This window comes from Ammospiza caudacuta, chromosome 1 (assembly GCF_027887145.1).
Source record: "Ammospiza caudacuta isolate bAmmCau1 chromosome 1, bAmmCau1.pri, whole genome shotgun sequence".
NCBI lineage: Eukaryota > Metazoa > Chordata > Aves > Passeriformes > Passerellidae > Ammospiza > Ammospiza caudacuta.
This window is the reverse complement of record NC_080593.1, coordinates 60,219,440-60,239,183: the sequence shown is the minus strand read 5'-3', so window position 1 is coordinate 60,239,183 and position 19,744 is coordinate 60,219,440. Positions and strand designations below refer to the sequence as shown.

General features: G+C 40.5%; 1 protein-coding gene across 2 annotated transcripts in view; it reads right to left on the bottom strand.

The window, feature by feature from the left end:
• Positions 1-19,744, bottom strand: part of COL15A1 (collagen type XV alpha 1 chain) — a 118,915-nt gene that overhangs the window by 36,534 nt on the left and 62,637 nt on the right. For both annotated transcript variants that reach the window (XM_058825440.1, XM_058825449.1), the window contains 8 exons: positions 18,489-18,551; positions 16,374-16,409; positions 15,157-15,309; positions 10,168-10,236; positions 7,787-7,831; positions 2,736-2,798; positions 1,795-1,830; positions 1,620-1,703 (listed from right to left, as the gene is read on the bottom strand). In XM_058825440.1, the coding sequence (XP_058681423.1) occupies positions 1,620-1,703; positions 1,795-1,830; positions 2,736-2,798; positions 7,787-7,831; positions 10,168-10,236; positions 15,157-15,309; positions 16,374-16,409; positions 18,489-18,551 (549 nt within the window). The remainder of the gene's footprint in view (positions 1-1,619; positions 1,704-1,794; positions 1,831-2,735; positions 2,799-7,786; positions 7,832-10,167; positions 10,237-15,156; positions 15,310-16,373; positions 16,410-18,488; positions 18,552-19,744) is intronic.

Here is a 19,744-nt window from a genome sequence, read left to right as displayed (position 1 = left end):
TTCTTAAAGGAGCTTACTTCTAAAACCCGAAAGTACTTAGAGAAGGAAATGGGACTCTGTATGGACTTGTAATACACCTAAAGCTATACAGATTCTACCAGGCTCTATACATTTCTGTAATACATGGTAAAAGTAGTTCATACAGGGGATCAGGAGGATTCAGAGGATGCACTTTAGGTTTCTTCAGACATAGCTACATGTTTGAGAGGTGCATGGACTGGGACTAGTGTACATAGGGAGCCATGCAGCCTCCAGCAAGCGTCATTAGTTTATGTCAGCTTCAATAATCTTTTTATGTTCTTTATATGTACTGTTCCACCTCTGAGGCTGTCCTAGTGGTTTTTCAAGTGTTAATGAACTATGGAGCAACACATTGAGGTTCATTTTTTCTGCAAACAGAGCTGTTTAGTCACTGATAAGAATTAAGGTCCCACGGTGGCATCGTGGCAGGGCTGTGAGAAAGAACATGAATTTTACATCAGCATTTCTATCACAGCTATTGAGCAGTTGCCCAGGAACTCCAACAGAATTGAGATAAAGTGTAGAGCTGCTGACAGTCCCACTACGAGCAGGACTTCGGCCACAACCAACATTTCTATAATTCTAAGTCTATAATTCTGCTCATCCAAGATTCAGGATCCAAGATCCTAGTATTCTGCATGGATTCCCAGTAAAGTCAGTAAAGAAAAAACACTTCAGGTAGGACGGGTGAGATGGCTGATGTGGCCTATGGGATGAAAATTAATGCTATATTTGCTATTGGTAGCAGAAGCTTAACTGGAAGCCCAGTTGTTTCACTCAAAAAAGGTTATGTGTAGCTCAGCTTTATGATAATGATGGTGCCAAGCCCTCAACACAGATTTCTCAGCTGGGCATTTTCTCTTGCAATTACAAAACACTTCTTACTGCCCTTATATGTATTCCTGTGGACACGTCTGGCTGTTTTAGGCACCTCCACCTCTCAGAGGTGAAGTTTCCTGCAGTCACTCACAGTTCCTCCAGATCTTAATGTTATTACACCAGGCCAACTACTAAGAATTTTGCTGTTAGCTCCGAGTGGGATTCATCCTAACCTCCATCCTTCATTACTGCATATAGTACTATTTTTGCAAAGGCTGATGTACACACAGCAAAACTAACTGAAAATATACCTGCATCTAAAGCACACTGGAGATTTTTTATGGGATTCTATTTTTTTACTCTTTGTTTCTTCCAGAGTCAGTGCTCTGGTTTGTATAGCGGACAACTATCAGGAAATTACTCTCCCCTACATACTGTTGCGCCTCAGGTGCTATGCTGTGTTAAATATTCCCAGTTTTGTATTTCTCTGTTGGTTTCTATTTCATGTTCACAACTTCTATAGAAATCGCCTAAAGAGTTTGTGCGAGATGCTCAATATGATCTCACAACTCTTGCAGTTAAGCTCTTTACCCACTTTCTTCCAATCTAACATTTTCAAAACTAAATAATTTGATACAGAGACATATTGAGGTTCTTTTGTTTTGAGGAATAGACTTATGACCTGAATGTGAGCAGCAGAATTGCCAGTGTGTTAACTACTTGTGCCCTCTTCTCTGTAAGGGGAGTTACCGACCTCAATGCTCGACATGCACACTTACCTCAGGTATTGCTATGACTGGTCCCGGTGGTCCTGGTGGTCCAGGTGGTCCCACAATACTGTTCCCATCCTGTCCTGGTTCACCCTATTTCAAAAGCATTACATGTGGAAAACCCATACACTAAGCACTACATTTCATATAGGTTTCTCGAAGAGTGAAATCCACATAATCTCACCCGAGGTCCTGGGTCACCTTTCTCTCCTTTCGGACCCTTCAGGTGACAAAAAAAAAAAAAAAAAAAAAAGAGCATAAGTGATCTAAAAGGGGAAATTATGAAATGTGTTCTCCCTTGCTTCACAAAAAGCACAGCAGTGAGTTTCATGTACAGAACGATCAATTCCCAGCTCTCTCAAAACACACATGGGGCCAACTAGTTTCAACTCAGATCTTCTGAAGGTTTGATGGTTAAAAGTATTTCCCAGAACTTTGACAGAGTTCACAGACAACTAGAGTTACAATGGGCACAAAACATTTCATTAGCTGGGAATTAATCCAGTGAAAGTTTCTTTCACTGCACTGAAATCAGCCATCTCTGGCTGTGCTGTCCTTTTCCAGCATCGACCACATCAGCTGTGCCCAGGATTTCCCAGGAGACCAGACAGGAGAAGACAGGGAAGCTAAACTGTCATCTCTCTGGCAGTTTATATCTAAGCTTGATCAGCCCCTCTGTAGAACTCCCTGTGCTGGAAATGCAGATGCTTGTCTGGCACAAGTGAGAGGAAAGTGCCAGAGGATGAGTCGTGGGACTTCCCAAGCAAAGCACACTGTAATCCTTGAGGGTCTTAAGCATGAGAAATACATTAAAATCACCTATGAGCCTGCTGGCTTTCCTCTAATTAAAGGCAGAGCTGAGTAATTAAAAGCAGAAGGAGCATTGAGAAATCAGAACTAGCCTCTGGAGATGCCTGTATCTCTTCTGACTGATGAGGGAGGCATGGGCAAGGTACAGTCTGCTTCTGTGTTTTTTGTCTGAGGTAACTGCTCCAGGTTACGTAGGACAAACACAGCCCCAGCTCTTCACACTCTGCTAGCAAGCGCTGATCCTGCTGACCTGTAAGAGGTAGGTTTGGGAGCCAGTGTGCGTCAGTGATCAGAGAGGGTGATAACCCTACTTACCACTTCTCCGGGATGCCCAGCAATGCCAGGAAGGCCTGGTTTTCCATCTGTGCCTGGCATCCCCTGCCACAAAGAACACACAGTTATTCTCACTAAACATTCAGTTTTACACAAGCAGGAGGCTGCCACTGGGGAGGGTCACAATATGGCTCTGAACGGGCTGGTGGGCAGGTTTGGGGGAGACACATTATCTCATTATTCATCTGCTCTCTCCACTCCTCCTGCTCTTTCCCCCTCTCCAGAGCAGGCTTATGGCTTTTTTTCCTCTGCAGCTTCAATAGTTTTTCACTGCTTCCAACCCTGCTTAGCAAAAGGATGAATTTTGTTGCTTTCCCTCAAAATACATTTGATGAGTTATTTCCACCCTTCAGTTAAGTGACTGTCAATCTGGAGAAGAGAAGGGATGTAGACATTGGCATTGGATGTAGACAGGAGCCAGTATGTGGGGCAAACCCACCCCCTGCTGTATTTGGATATGACTGCTGGAGTCTGACAGCTACTCTGCTCTATGGGAAAAACAGAAGCACTAAGGATAGTGCAGTTTGCCCTGAGAAAAATGGATAAAAGAAGGTTCTAAATTCTTAAAGACCAGATAAACAGTGAGCTACACTTTTTGCATCTGTTCTTCTCTGCATCATATGAAAGAGCAAAGGAAATGACACAGAGCAGCCTAATGATTCATCCAAAGGAACAATTATTCTTGTTAGCTTGTTTTTCTGGTGGGGTTTTTGCGTGTTTGTTTTGTATGTGGTTTTGAGGGGTTTTTTTAGTTTTTGTTTTTTTTTTTTGCTTTGAAGGTTTTTTTTAATATGCTGGAGATTTTTTTTTTTTGTTTCATTTTGTTTTTGGAAAATACTGTTTTGTTTCCAACTTTTTGCTCTGTTTGAAGAAAATGTTTTTTGGATTTTAACAGTAGATAGTACCACCATAAGAGATTTAATGTTCCTGCTTCATTAAGAAAGGACATTTCTGCTATTTCTGTTTTTGCCAGTGATCAGTGAAGCACGTGGGTCAGGAATAAAGTATGATTTCAGAAGTACTCTGTTTTTCATTTTATAAACAATTTTACAGGATAAAGGGTGTCTGACTGGTAATGGAATTTAGGCATCAAAGCAGCTACTGGGATTTTGGTATCTGCATGAGCAGTAACAATGGTACTTGGGACATAAATTTCTCAAGTGCTTATGGAAAATTATAAGTATCTATCTGCAGCAAACGTAAATGGGCAGAGGAAATAACCTTGGAACAACAGCTATTCTGCAACAGAATGTTGTAATTTCAGGCACGTTGATACTTGCAGGATAGCTTCCTACCATTAAAAATGCTGAAAATTTTCTCCCATTCATTTTCCTAATGAAATTTAAATGGGAAGAAAAGATTCAGGATAGGTAAGATGTTTTAATGCAACTGATGTATCCAGAGACATCCTTATTTCTAATTCCCATCATATTTTAAGAATGTAGCTTATTGCTCAGGTACAAGAGAACAAATATCTTTTTTAGTTTGAGGGTTAAAGGGATAAATTGCTTATTTTCAAAATAATCCTGTAGTCACTCCACTTAAAATATACACATATTTCAAATGCACTCTCACATAAAACAATAATAATTAGTAGAACAAGGACCTCAGAAGAAAGGACATGTAGGAATAATAAATAAAATATTCCATAGTCTCAAACTGGTTAATAAGACTTAAACTACTGTCCTGTGTGTCAATGCATCAGCTTTAATTATCATGCTGACAAATATCTATGTGAAATGACAACACTCATAATATGCACAGCAGATGGAATTTATGGCAAGAAGAGTCCTGCTACATTGTTGGTATTTTTAAAAAATAAACAAGCAGATGCTGCTAGAAGACTGTGATAATACTCTTGTAAACACTTATCAAGCATAACTGCATTTATCTTGTTTCCTAGAGTAAATTTTGATTTCAAGGCTGTCCCAAATGCAGGAGAAGGCTATTTTATTTTATTTTATTTTATTTTATTTTATTTTATTTTATTTTATTTTATTTTATTTTATTTTATTTTATTTTATTTTATTTTATTTTATTTTATTTTATTTTATTTTCATTTTAAAATTTTTTCTATGAGTCACATCAGCGCTCTCTGCTGGCTTATGGCTGCAAAAGACACTCAGGTCACCCAGGGACCAGCAAGGAGCAGCACAGTCCCAAACAGGAGTTTTGGGAAGGGCTCCAAGAGGAGTTCAAAGCAGAACAGGCAGGGATTAAGACAGACATGAGTCTCCGACTGTAGCACAGACCTGTGGGATGCTCTGGGGTGGGGTGAGAGCTACACACCACCATATGAAGGAACAGAGGCACATGGAAGTGAATTTTCTAAGCTTTGCTGATTTTTATCTTCCTTCTGGTGAAAATGTGCAGGGCTTCGCAAGATGCCTTTAAAGACAAGCACCTTTGAGATGCAATTTTAGACACAATTTTAACCACATTTTAGACAGAAGTCGTAAGCACTAGGTTATACAGGCTCCTGATACTCACAACTCACCAGAGAAAGGGGTTTGTGAAGCCACCCTGGGCTTTAATATGCTGACAGAGCAAGAAATGTTCATTAAGTGCATTCACTAAGGGCATGAAGAGATGAAAAGAAACAACTGAGGTTTTAGATCAGCTTAAATCAACTCCCCACCTTTGAACCTGGGGGACCTATATTGCCTCTTTCTCCCTGAAACAGAGACACAGGAGGGCTCAAGTATTAAAGTGAGCTGTAATTGCAAGGATTTTAAACATGTATGCTACTTTCCTTAAAAACAAAGGAACCCAATGGAGTAAAACACTCAGAAAAAGTATGGCATACTTTTGGTAAAGTGTTGCTCGGTATACATTTGTGATTTTATTCTGAGATTTTAATCACTCAGTTGCCACCCACATCTGAAGTTTGTGGTCATGACTCATTATTTTTGCTGAGCATCAACCGAGCCATCTTCCTGGAGCCTCATTTTGACATCTGAAATCAGCTCATGGTAACATTCCCCAGTTCTACCACTGCAGCCATGACCTTGCGCCTCAACAAAGGACTCACTGTCTTCCTCCAAACCAGCTAACACAGTCCTCTCACACTGCTGCTCTCTCCACCTCCCCAGGCACTGTGTCAAACCATGAGTGAAATAATGAACATTGCACTGTTCCACCTTTGGGACTGATTCTGCAGGATTTTAGCCCTGAGTAGACACAGTTCCTCAATTTTTTAACAGACAGAGAACATCTACTTCAGTTTATTTCTTTGGAGACAGAGAATATAAACTGGGATAATCAGCCATTGCCTCAAATGTTATGTTTATGCTTACTGCTTTTTGGGAGTTCATATATTCAAGAGTGTATGAAGACTCTAGACTCTTTTTTAACGAAAACCACTTTTCATAATAATAAAAGTGAAAGCAGAATTTGGATTGATCCATGCTTACTTGCTAGGAAAGAGAAAAAATTTGATCATAGCTAGTCTTCTCTGACAGCTGTACTTGTCTGGGGCGTTTGAAGGATGAAAGATACATGAAACAGAACTATCCTTCAATTCCTCGTGATGCATTAGATCTTGGTTTTGGGAAGTGGGTGGTTGTTGTATTTTGCCACTGTTGCCTAGTGAAGTCATTTATAATCATGAAAAGTGGGTGTAAAATGCATCCCCATGAGAATGATAGTGTATTATAACCACTTTATAATAATTCTGCCATAGTATACCTGGTTTTGTAAGATGTCAGGCATGTTCCTTTCAGTTTCTCCTGTATCTTGGGGAAGAATGACTCAGGATTAAACCAAGGTGATGGTGAGGTCTCTTGGCCAAGGTTTATGACTATCTATACCACTCCAGCCCATTTCCTAAATCCTAGGAATCTTGCTACCTCAATTTCTGAAATCTTTGTGAAGCAGAATTTCTTAGATACAAAATTTCTAGCTAAGGGCAGAGAATAACTTCTTAAAAAAAAAAAATCAGTCAGCATGGAGACTTGGCACCTACACATGTGCACAGAGCAGCATCATGTGAGAGCACATCTATTCTTGCGAGTCCTGCAAGCATCATTCACCAAGACGTGCTGTGCAAATTGTGTTTTTTTCACTCATAAGAAATGTGCTCCAGCAGCAGCAGGAGTAGTACACTATGGAGGGACTTTTTTTCAGCCCTAGAAGCTGAGCTTTACAGAGTTTAGACAGAGGGGGCTGGCCAGATCTTTGGTGGCTGTTGTGCTATGAATTAGGTGTGTGCAGCTACTGCTGGCAATGGGCAGTCAGTGATTAGTGCTGGGTGTAAGTTCAGGTGAAAAGTTCACAGTGAGAGGATAGGCACTGCCACTTCTCATCTTCCACTTCCTGCTCTTTCAATGTTACTGTTATTTCCCAGGGCAATGAAGACCTTAAATTTCTTTAACTTCACATTTAAGATGTTGTCATGCTGTACTGTTACCCTGAGTGGTAGTCGAGCTTTACATAGGAATAGGAAAAGCCTTTTCCCGTCTAAACACCCATTCTGCAAATCTGCCCTCTTCTGTGATTTTTCATCTCTCCATTTTTTGCCTCATCGTTTACACAACCAGTAGCAGCATCAAAGTGCAAAAATTCAGGCACATCTAAGCTCAAATAAAACCAAGGCAAAATAGTCATTGCTCCTCCCTTCTTCCCCCCAGCGCCTTCCAGAATGTTTTCCTATCACCTTCTGGGATCAGAAGGCCTCCTCATGCAGATATCTCTTTCAACAGCATACATGTAACCTCTCTGAGACCAGAGTGATATATAAATGAGCAAAAAGAGAAAATGCCAGATGTCCAAAAAAAATTTAACAAAGACGTGATGGAATGTAATAGCCCAGTTAGTATCTACTCACTGCTCTTGTTGGATGTGAAATAATTTTAATAATACACAATCTGCATAGACATCCAGTGCAAATGGGAACAAAATTTGTCCCAGCTTAATCCGTATATGAATCTTAAAGGAAAGCTATTATGTTCAGGCAAATTCTGGGAATGTAGAAATAAAAAATAAAAGAAAAAAATATGCTAAAGCAATATAGGTTATCTTTCAAATATTTTTACCTTTGGTCCTAATGGTCCACGCTGTCCAGGTCTTCCTGCAGAACCCTATAAAAATTTACTTGTAAATCCACATGGCACTTAAAAATAAATTTTTTTCAGAAAAAAAATGTAACTCGCTACCGCAACTGTTACAAAAACAATGCTGGAGACCGGTAGTGTTAATGGAGAGCAATAAAATGCACCTTTTCTTACAAATACAACTTCAGTGCTGTCACTGCATACAATACATATTTTTAGAAAATATTAGAAATAAATTCGTCCAAATTTAGCATTTGTTGTGATGTATTGCTTTCAACTGCTTACAGTTTTTTGAATTTGCATTCTTGACTAAAATTAAGATATGCTACCAGTTTAGAGGCAGCACAGTCTTGCTAAGTTTAAAAGCAGTTTCCTAAAAGGTTTGTTTCAAAAATAATTTGGAAATTCAAGTTCCTCTTGTCTCTATATGGTGACATGGGTTGCAAAGAACAATTATGGCTCTTTGATGGTAAAATGGACAACAGTTCATTATTGGACATTGTAGAAATTTGAATGGAAGAGAAAGGAATTTGACAAAGTGATTGAATTGTCTTTATCTGGAACATGAAGGCAAATATAAATGGAATTACTAAATAATGAGAAAACACCAATGAAACTACACTGATCTGTGGAAGAAAAAAATAGAAACCCTGGAAACGAGAACTGAGCTGTCAGAAAAAAATTATATTTCTCCTTTAAAACCCAATTACTATTTTCTGATAAAAGATTAATAGAAATCTCAACAGATATGAAGACAGTGCCAATAAATGTAATTTATCTCTCAGCTGTTTTGAGTTGCTACCCCCTTTGAAGCAGATTCTCAGTTTTCACTTCAGCACCACTGGGTACTCTGGAGTTGTGATAAGGTGTAAATGGCTGATAGTCCAGTACCAGTAAGTATGTAAAAGCATTTTCATAATTTCAGCAAAATTCTTATTTTTCTTATCTCCTTTTTCTCATCTCTCTTCTGTACTGACTCAAACTTTGCAGAGTAATTAACCAGCAATATGAAAATTTTGTTCAACTGCAACAAGACATTTTTTGAATATTTATAGCTGAGTGACTTGGAAACAATGCCTGTTATAAAACCAATGTGAAAGTAAGACTGTGACTAAGGCAGGTCAGAATGTGGAACTTTAGCCCTGCTTGTGGATGCCTTCTTGTTTCAGCGAACAGATTCAATACTTATTTTTGTAACTGTATTTTTGTACTATTTTTAGTATCTAGGAAAAGACATAAGAGGGGGCAAAGTTCTCTAAGCTATCAGCTACAGTTTCAGTGACTCACAATTACTAGTAATTTAAACCAACACAGTAAAGTGCTGCTCAAAGTCACTCCTGCCTTCAGTGTTCAGTCAGTGTCTGATGATTCACAGAATCACAGGCATAGGATTGTACAGGCCTGTGGAGGCCATCTAATTCAATCACTCCCTGGAAGCAGAACTGTCACCAGCTTCAGATCAGGTCAGCCATGTTTCTGTCCAGCAAAGCCTTGATAACTCCAAGACCAGACCTTCTGCAACCTCTCTGGGCAACTGCTCCAACCTTCTAGTGAACAGTCGTCTCCTAAGGCTTAGCCTGAACATCCCAACCTGCCAATTGTGACCACTGTCCCTTGCTGAACCATCTGGCACTCCAAGGAACAGTTCAGCTCCATCATACTTGCAGCTGCCCCTCAGAGACTCATTAAGTAGCTACTGGATCGTGCCTTTGTCTCCTCTTGTTGCCAGACTAAACCACTGGAACTCCTGCTATTGTTAAGAATGACAATAAATCCAAATGATCTGGTTGATACCAATAGATTATATTCCCATATTCCCTACTTGATGATTGAAGTGGTCCACACTAGCAAAAAGTCTCCTGAGACACAATTAAGGAGAAAAAAGCATTGCTTTTTTCTGTGACATTGCTTCCACACTACTGGGAAAAATTTTTTAGTTTTAAAGTGGCATGTTGTATTACGCACATTTGTTTGTCAAACGATAACATTTCAGTTTAATCTTCATATGTGTGAGTCACTTTCATATAAGAGAAAGGAATCTATTACGGTGAAGGGAGAAACATAGAGCTAGATAACATAAAACCCTTATTTCACCCTTTGATATATCAAAAATATACCAGAGCAGAATAAAAAAAAACATTAGCTAATGAGGTGTCAGAGAAATTCAGACTCTTTGGAGGACACAGTTATTTTAATGACATTTTAGGGCAAGTGAATCCATTTGAATGTAGTGACTCTCTCCATTTGAATATAGCTGACTCCAAAGAGCAGAATGGAGGAAACTTTTGTTTGGAAAAAAGCCCAAAACAAACCAAACAACTCAGCAACAATTTATATTCCCCTCCCTTAAAACATCCACTCACCTTTGGTTCCCTTGGTCTGGGAATTCTTGATTCACTTAAGAGGTCGATGCTACCTGATCCTTCCATATCCTAATGGAAGAGACAAAATGCTACAGAATTTAAGAATTTATCTTATGGGGTTTTTTTCTGGTTGTGTTGTTTAGTTTTTTTCCAACTGCTCTGTTTTCTGAAGTTCTGTAAAAAATTGGAAACATACTGAACACAAATATTTTAATCTTTTCTCATTAATTTTTTTTTTTTCAGAGAAAAATGGATAATGTTCTGGAGATAGGCTTTGCTCAAATGTGATAAAAACATGCTGGTCATCCTTACAGAAACTCTGGTCTTTACTGTCTTGCCAACTTGACACCATTGCTCCAGCACTTCAGGCAGAAGAGCATCAAGCAGAAGTGAGACAGTTTGTACTGTGTTTAAGCACACTTTTAAGCAGTATTTTTCTGTGTAGCATTTACCTGCCACCCAGCTACTGAAGCACTAATGACTAGTAAGGGTTACCAAAACTGATTTATGTCAGGGAGAACTTGCAGTTTAAAGGCAGCAATCACTTTTTATCAATAGAGGTTCTTCCCAATTCTCACAGTCAAATATTGAACTCCTGCCTAAAATACCGCTTTCTGAAATGGAGCAGAAAAAAATTCCACCATCAAATTGTAGAATTAATTATGTTGAAGGGTCTCTCAGAGGCTGCCTGGGCCAACTTCCCGTCAAAAGCAATGTCAACACTGAATTCCAATCAAGTTCTTTAGGACATTGGAAACTCGGGCCTTGGAACCTTCCAGAGATTAAGGTTAAGTGTTCTGACTGAGCAAGCTCAGTTCCCTGAGGCTTTCATTACAGGTCATCTGCTCTAGCCCACCGTCTGTTTCCATTGCCCTCTGATAACTTCAGAAATAAGTCTCTGTGTAGTGGGAGTCCTTGAGAGGAAACTACCTATTATTTCCCATGGAGATTTTTAGTAGTTTTCAAGGGAACGACACAGAAAGCCTCCCTCCAGCTTTCATTGTTCTATGACATTACGGATACATGGATACGGATTACGGCAGAAGCAGGAGCTACCAGTTCTAAAGCAGTAAAGAAATAAAATTGCAGCCGCCACAATTACTTGCTTCAGGCCCAGCACGTCTCATGTTCCTATCCCCTGGTTTGTGCCTAGTCCAAACTTGTCAGACTGTTCTTCAAAACATCTGCATGAGCCATGCCAGCAGGGAACTGTTCACTTGGTTTTAACTGCAATTTTAGTTGCAGCTGTGCTGGCTTAATTGTTTCCTTTTTCTGAAAGAGAAAATCTTAATCTTAGTTTTATTTCCCCACTCACAGCCATACAGCCTTCACATGCAACATCAGCATCGTGTGTTGAACCCCGCTTTCGTTTAGATGATTAAAAGGGCAGAAAATATGCTACTTTCGGGTGCAACTGTGTGGGGGAGGGGCCAAAGATTATGAAGTTGGGACTCCCTGGGACAAAGTCATCAATCAGATGTAAAAACATAACTTTTGTTCCAGAAAATTCCGTTTCCCACTTTTCCATTGGAGCTCTCCCTAGAGACCACCCTCTCCCCGTTCCCCTATGGGCGTACCACAGTCACCCCACAAAAAGACTATCCCTGTAACCCTTCTTAGTGGTCAAATGGCACCCCCAAGCCCGCCTACTCCGTTCCCCTTTTTAAACCCAGTCCCCGCCCGGGCTCGGGGCTTGGCACCCCGGCTCCGGTGCCATTCAACCGAGCTCCATCCCGTTTTTCTCTCATGTCGGCACCCTCATGTTATAGGTAAAAGTTAAGTTAAAATAGGATATAGTTCAATTATATTGTATTAATTATGTTATATTATTTGTATTATGTTAAAGGGGGGGGCTTATAAGAATGTGCTAGAAGGGTCCAGGGTTTGGTGAAACAGGGGTCTGATGAGGCAAGGCAAGGTCCAAGAGAGATTGGATGAAACATCTGACCAATCATTCGAAGCCCTGCAGAAACGATTGGTCCAGAATGAACGGCGGTAAAGACCAATGAGAAGCCTGGAAATGGACCAATCATCATGAGGATCCAAAATGCACCAATCCTGGACTCCAGGGGGACTATAAATGTGGGGAGTTCGTTTGGGTTGGGGTTGTTCTTCTTTTGGGGTACTTGTTGTTTGGGAGAACCCAGTGCACTTGGTGTGAGCGCACTGTTTTCGTTTTTGGCTTGCTGTGTGGGTGCCTGGGCTTATCCTGGACACTCCGTTCCTTGTAGCTATTTTAATAAACGAGAACCTCTTTCTCTGGAGAAAGTTTGGCTTCGTTCATATCCATAACACTCGGACTTCCCGAAAATAAAGCCTGTTGGAATTTTACCGGAGCCCTTCGAGACCTCTCTGGTCGGCCGTGTTGTCTTGCCCAGCCGGGGCTGCGCGTGGGCATGACGGCAGCTGGATCCCGCCGCGGCGGCGCACGCTGAGGAGCGGCCTGCACGCAGCCGCCCAGAGCTGGGGCTCCCGGCAGCTGGCCGGACCCCAAAACCCGCGCAAGTTTTCTCTGAAATTTTAGTATATTAAATTGGCTTGTGGAAGAATTGGTGGAATAATGAGTGTGAGTGCATGCGAAGGGTAGGAATGTGCCAGGAATGTCTGCAGATGGGGAAGGAAGAGGAGCGAAGGAGAACCTCCGCCTCCTAGTGACGTAAGCCCTTGTATCAGCTTACTATGTTTAGAGGATCCACTCCTGGCCCACTTAGATTTCTGCCAGTTAGTGACTTGAAATGGCCCAGCTTAGCCCAGCTGTGGTGCACTCAGAGATGGCGTAAGGGGGAGATCACCTTCAGCTACTACTGAATGACAGTTTAACACCAAAGGTATGGAAAACATAATCTGACCTGACTCCATTGAAAAAGAGAGATCTTGTTCTTCTGACCTTTTCGGCCAACTCTACAAGAGCAAGAGAAGCAGCAGGAATGCACAACTGGAATCAGGTCCTTCCTTTTGGAGGACCAAGGTGAGAGACCTTTTGTGCAGCTTCACCTGAGATTGATTTAATGTCATTCAGACTTTCATTCTGCTCCTCCGTCAGCTATCAGTGTATCAAACACCAGCAGAAAATCTACTCTTATTCTCTTTGGCCTGTTTAAGCAAACTCTCACTGTGAAGGGTAAACCATACTGTGTTTCTGGGCCCTTTCCCTTGACTGCATTGTGCCAGTCTGTTTTTCCCTTTAAGAGAGTGCTTGATGCCTGCTTTATATAACACATTGTCTCTTTTGACATCTGCGTGTATTTAATGGGTTTACCAGGTACCTTCTACAGCTCAAACTGTTCTTTTGGCAAGTATAAGTGCCAGCAAACACCATGCCATTTGGTTTTTGCACATAGCTGATCACAGATGCTAACAAGTGCTAACAGGAGTATTTTGCAGCAACAGCCTTATTGCAATAAACAGACTGCCAACCAAAAGGTAGTGTCACCCTAACAAACTGGCAGACCATGGTGCTGCCTCAACAGATGGCAGGGGTAGGCATCCAAAAGATCAGCTACAGCTAGCAAGTCGGTTTAAAGCAATATTCCTCTCAGGGAAATGACAATCATACCAGTTTTGTTTGTACTACATATAATTCAAGATGAAGCCAGTCAAGATACTGTTACTGCAGTTAGGGCTCAAATCCTTCTGCATTTGCCTCCATAAAAGTGGGGACTCCCAGTTTTCACCCTTTCCTGCTCATCTGCTAAGTTTTCTTCTCTGAGACTTAGGTATTAAAAGTGGCAGAGCTTGATCCTTAGCACATAATTGCAGAACCCTTTGGTAACATAATAAGGGCACATTGCCTTTCAGTCAAATAGTGCATATAGTGAAAAGTGGAGAATGGGTCCTCAGAGGCCACAGAAGATGACTGTAAGTCAGAGAAGCTATCATTCTGGGCTAAAACTCAGACCAGGCTGGGGATGAAGATCTGACTAGCCAGTGGTCCTTAACTCATTCTGAGACACCTAGATATTTATTCAGGGGAGACTGTGTACCAGTGTAGTGTGCCTAAGACAAGGCAAAGGACTGTTTGCTTAGACTTCAAGCTGCTTTTTGCTAACAATTTCAGTGCTGGCAATTAAGAACTTATGAACTGATGGAGAGATTTTTCTCCATTGAAATTCACTGACATCAGTGAGATTATTAACCAGTAGTGTATATAGTACAATATTCTTTAGTCAGATATCAGAAAGCAAATTAGGTCTCTAAACAAGCACTAGTGGTCACATCTGTGGCACCTCACAGTGTCTGTAAAGAAAAGAAAAATACAGAAGAGTTGGAGTAGATACTAAGAGAAATGTGTAGGAAAACTGGTATCTTTTGAACACCACCACTTCACTGCTGCCACTCTACAGAGGGCCAGTAATTTTGGTCAAACATGCTTCTCTGATGAGGCTACCCTGAGTTACTGTGCCAATTCGATTATATCACGTGACATAAAAAACTCTAGAAAGACTTTGCTGAGCCACACAGGTAAATTAGAATTGAAATATGCATGGAAAATAAAGAAGAAAAAAGTGAAGACACAAATATGAATATTGATAATGAAAGTTTCTTGGTCTCTCTTCACAAAAATGTTAATGCAGCAGCTCTAATTCTTGAACCTGAGTGTTCTTCCCTTGCCTTTCTTTACTGCAAGGCACTTTCTGCTCCAACAACATTATCCAAATGAGCAGTTCTCAAATGATATGTAAAGCTCATCTTGAGCTGGCCTGATCTCATATTTTTAAGTGATGAAGGTATTATTCTCAGAAGTAGAAAAAGTAACATCTGCAATTTTATATTTTAAATAGAATATTTTTGTCCTAAGTAGAACAGACCATGAGGTCAGAAATAAGCAACATGTGTCTCTGTATTTACGCTCCTTGGCAAATTTCAATCTAGAACAAATGACTTTGTCATCAATGCAGACTTAAATACCTGTGAAATATACAGGTACACTGTCTTTCTTCTGGAGGAAATATATCCATACTTACAACAAGCTTCAGAATAGCAAAATACCTCAAATCCCAAGCTGTAACTTGGTCCTGGTGGTCCAGGAGGTCCAGGGGGTCCAGGAGGCCCAGGCGATCCAGGTGGTCCAGGTTTTCCAGGAGACCCAATAGGGCCAGCCTCTCCTTTGGGGCCTATTGATCCAGTGACTCCAGTATCACCCTAAAATAAAAATTCAGATTATTGATATACTGAATATGTCTAAGCAAAGGCAAATAAGTAGTTTCACAGGATCACAGAATGGTTTGGGTTGGAAAGCTCATCAAGTTTCAATCCTTCTGCCATGGGCAGGGACACCTTCCACTAGGCCAGGTAGCTCAAAACCGCATCCAATCTGGCCTTGAACATCCCCAGGAAGAGGTCATCCATCGATCATGGTCATGGTTCTCCCCTGGACTTGTTCTAACAGCCTTTCTTCTGCTGGAGGTCCCAGAGGTGGGCACAGTGCTCCAGGTGGGTTCTCATGAGGGCAGAGTAGAGAGGGAGTATTCCCTCTCTCAACCTGCTGATCATGTGTATTGGTTCTGGTTGAGCTGGAGTTTGTTTTCCCCCAGCAGCCCTCACAATGCTGTGCTTTGCATTGGTAGCTGGAAAAGTGTTGATTATATACCAGTGTTTTGTCTGTTGCTGAGCAGCACTGGCACGCCATCAGCACTGTCTCCTTAACAATTCTCTCATCCCCTCCTCCCATCAAGTGGGCTGGGAGTGAGCAGTATCCTGGAAGGGGACACAACTAAGCAAAAAATAGCTGACCCAAATTAACCAAAGGGTTACTCTGTACCATATGGTGTCAGTTTAGATATAAAAGCTATGGGGGAGAGGAGGAATGGGCAGCATTTGTTGTTTTATAGCATTTGCCTTCCAGAGCAACTGCTTCCCGGGAAGTGGCTGAATATTACTCACTGATGGGAAGTAGAGATTAAACTTTTTTTCTCTTTGCTTATACACATGGAAATTTTCACTTTCTTTTTGTTTTAGTAAACACCACTTTATCTCAACCTACAAGTTGCTTTCTGTTTTATTCTCTCTCCCTAGTCCCATTTGGAAGGGGCAGATAGAGCTGTGTCCAGCCAAGGTTACCTGACTACAGGACACTTCATAGGGAAGCATGCTGGCCAACTGAGAAACTTAGGTTACACAGTAAGTCTCCAAGATTTCTCAGCCCTTTTCAGTAATGTGCTGTATCATAGTGATACTGTCATTCTATAAAGACACTTTTTTGTTACCTTTGGACCAGCAGAACCAGGTAGACCTTGATCACCCTGTAAAAGAAAATAAATTGTGCATAGTTAGAATAAGACCATTATGCAACAAAAGCATATTTATGGTATTTTTTCCTTAATACAAATGCCCACAGACTTCTGTGTTGTTTAATTTGATGTCCTTTACACGGAGCCCTTTATCTGAAACCTCAGACCTCTCAGTTAAAAAGGAAACAATCTGTAATTCAGGTGTTACAATAACACATTGATAACTGGTCTGGTATGCTGACTGGACTCGATCTTGTATTTCAATTATTGCTGCAGATTTTAAGGGTTTGGAGCACAGAGAATTAAACATTGCAGGTCACATCCACCTGCTTCTGAGCACAAATGCCAAAATTCTTATGGGCTATAACAGAAATGGAAACTGGTCCTGCTGAAGTTGTACAGGTTGCCCTTCTAAACACAGGATGTGATGATTAGGAATATTTTAAAATTCCTCTGTTGCAATCAAGATTTCATCAATATTTGCTTTTATACACATTACTTGCCTACTGTTTTTCTTCCATTTCTATTACATGGAATAGACAGAAAGACAATGCATGCTAATAATTATTTTCAAAATTGCTCTGGATCTAGAGAATAATTTTTTATGTTGACAAGCTCCTGTCCTTACTCACTCAGCAGAAATATTTCTTGAGTAAAGTCTGAAAAAAAATGAGTAAGCACCAGCAGTACTTTTTTGTCTAAAAACAATGGCTAAACTCCATGTTGAATGTCACTCAATGAACAAACTGTATTTACTTTCAGTACATCCTGTTGTTTGTTTCTTTCTTGTTATCTTCTCTGGATTAATTTCAAATAAAGAACAAAACAGATACTACAATATAAAATAAATCAAGGCTTTCAGAAAAAAAGTAGCAAAAATTGAAAAATACTCCTATTTGTATTGAACAGATGCAGAAACATACTGCTTCAATTCTAATGGAACTTTTATCAAATGTACAGAATGCAGCAAACAGACTCGGTGAGGCAAAATATTGCAGCCCTTTTTTTAGAAGATTATGATTTTAAAAGAAATTTAATTTCTCTTAAATTGCTTCTCTTTCCCCATCAATCTCCTCCTATAGTATGTGATTCATGTTCTGTTTACTTCAGCTAGACTTCTTTCTGTTATTAGGCTCCCTCATGTAAAACACACACCACTGATTACAATGGACACGGGTTTCAGGTGCCTGCTTTGCAATACACATACTGCACTTTCTGGGTTGCTGCTGGTTCTCATGGGTGCTGCACTTTCACCAGCCTCAGGCTTTTGATATCACAACTCAGAACCTCCTGCCTCCAGAGATAAAAAATAAATCAATATTCTGGCCATTTAAGACTTGCTTTTTCATTTCTGTTACAGTGTGTGAGCTTAAAATGTACACTTGGGAATTTACTTTCAATTTCTTGTGCATAAGGTGTGCTGTTGAAGCTCACTAGAGGATGAAATTGGCTTGTAGTCTTTGTCTTTGTTTTCTTCACATCCTTCTTGAAGTGGGGTATAAAAAATGGTGCTCAAATGATGTTTTGATAAGCAATGGATTATATTAATTTCCCCAAGTCAAGCCTGTTTTGCATGTGACAATAATTGCTGAATGATCTTTCTGTCCTTATCTTGACCCATCAGCTTTTCACTGCTGGGCATCTGGTGCCCAGCCAGTGTAGGCCATGACTTTGTCTCTTGTTTGCCAATTTAAATGGTCTGTGCTCCTTCAGACTCTTCTCCCCTGTCATACAATGTGCTGTCACTCTGTGCCAGGCTGGGCTAACTGGAGCTCTCCCTTTCCCCCTCCAGATTCACCTGTCTGAGCCCAGTCACTACTGGTTTTTTAGTGGCAAATCACAACAGAGTAGTTCATACTGCATATCAATATTGCATGCTTCAGAAAATGAGACAGTAGCCAATAGGAAATTCTGGATTTCTGAATATGCCTTTTGAGATGTGTTCTAATAAGCTATCAGTATCTGGATTCCATTAAAAAATATTGAAGCCAGATGCTATTGGGTTGCAGAGACAACTGCTTATGATTTTTACAGCCTAGAATTGACCAAGATTTTGCACTGACGTAGGAGCAAGACAGACATTTAACTCACCTTTTCTCCCTTCCATCCTGGTGGGCCAGCCACTCCATCACGGCCAGGAGGACCTTGAGGGCCCTATAGATGACAGTAAATCTAAAGCAGGTGCTACTTGAGAGCTTGATTTCTAGAACATGTGTTTAAGTATTAGGGACCAACTGATGATACAGCATAATGAAAGACTAATGTGTAGCACCTCCCACCACTAAGCTTTATCACTTTTATTTCTTTTTTCTGAGAGTTTGGCTTTGTATCAAACCAATATTTTAATACATTTTAATAGAAAACTAAATACAACAATCATAAATTGTAAGCGAAAATAAACCCCAGCATATTGTAAATATAACCTTAGCATGAGAGATTATGGTGCTATCCAAGCAGGTTTTGACAACACTGTAAAAGACACAATGGGGTTGAAATCCCCAAGCACCTCAGTTATCTACACTTTTGGCAATGTCAGTGCCAGATGAGACCCAGCTGAGGAAACCTTGGTATTGACAAAATCAAGGCCATGGTTTCTGTGTGGTAGAATCACTAAAAGCAGTTGTGATATGGAGGGAATGGTGTCAAACAGGAGACTTCTGTGCTGTCACTACAAACAGAAAAGCCTGAAGGCTGACAGAGGTCTTGATCCATAAAACTCCAGTGATATCCTCCCTTGGGAACATTGAGGCTGGGCCTCAGTTTCCCACATGGGGCAGTCTGAATAAGCACTTGGCTTGTTCAGACTCACTTTGCCAGGTGTTCTTGGGTAGCTGAGCCTGGAGGTGCATTCCTACACTTTCAGGAGCAGTACTCCTAAAGAGTCCTTCTGCAGAAGAAAAGGTGCTGCCACTTTGCTTTGGTTGATGGTGCTCATGTTGTTCATGACACCTCACTTTAGTTTTGCCTTGAAAAGTGTATATTAAGTTTTCCACCCAGTTTCTGGTGTTGTATCCATGACTTTTATCCTGCATGCATTTGAGTGAGCAAGCAGGCTGGGAAACACTGGTTTGTAGGGTCAACCAATAAATCTGTACAGATATTGAAGTCCAGCCCACAGTAACGAGACATGCATGAAAGGTAACAGGCATGTTTCACAGCCTACATTTTTTAAATTGGGCTCTGAAAGCCTTTGACTACATTTATAGGAGCGTATTCTGGCCTCTGGGGATCTTTAATAATATTTATTTAATCATCTTTTTTGGGGAAGGATATAAATGGCTAGCAAAGCAGATAGAAAACATTGTTTCCCTTTGATGCTCTCAGAATTATCACAAAGTCTCATTTTT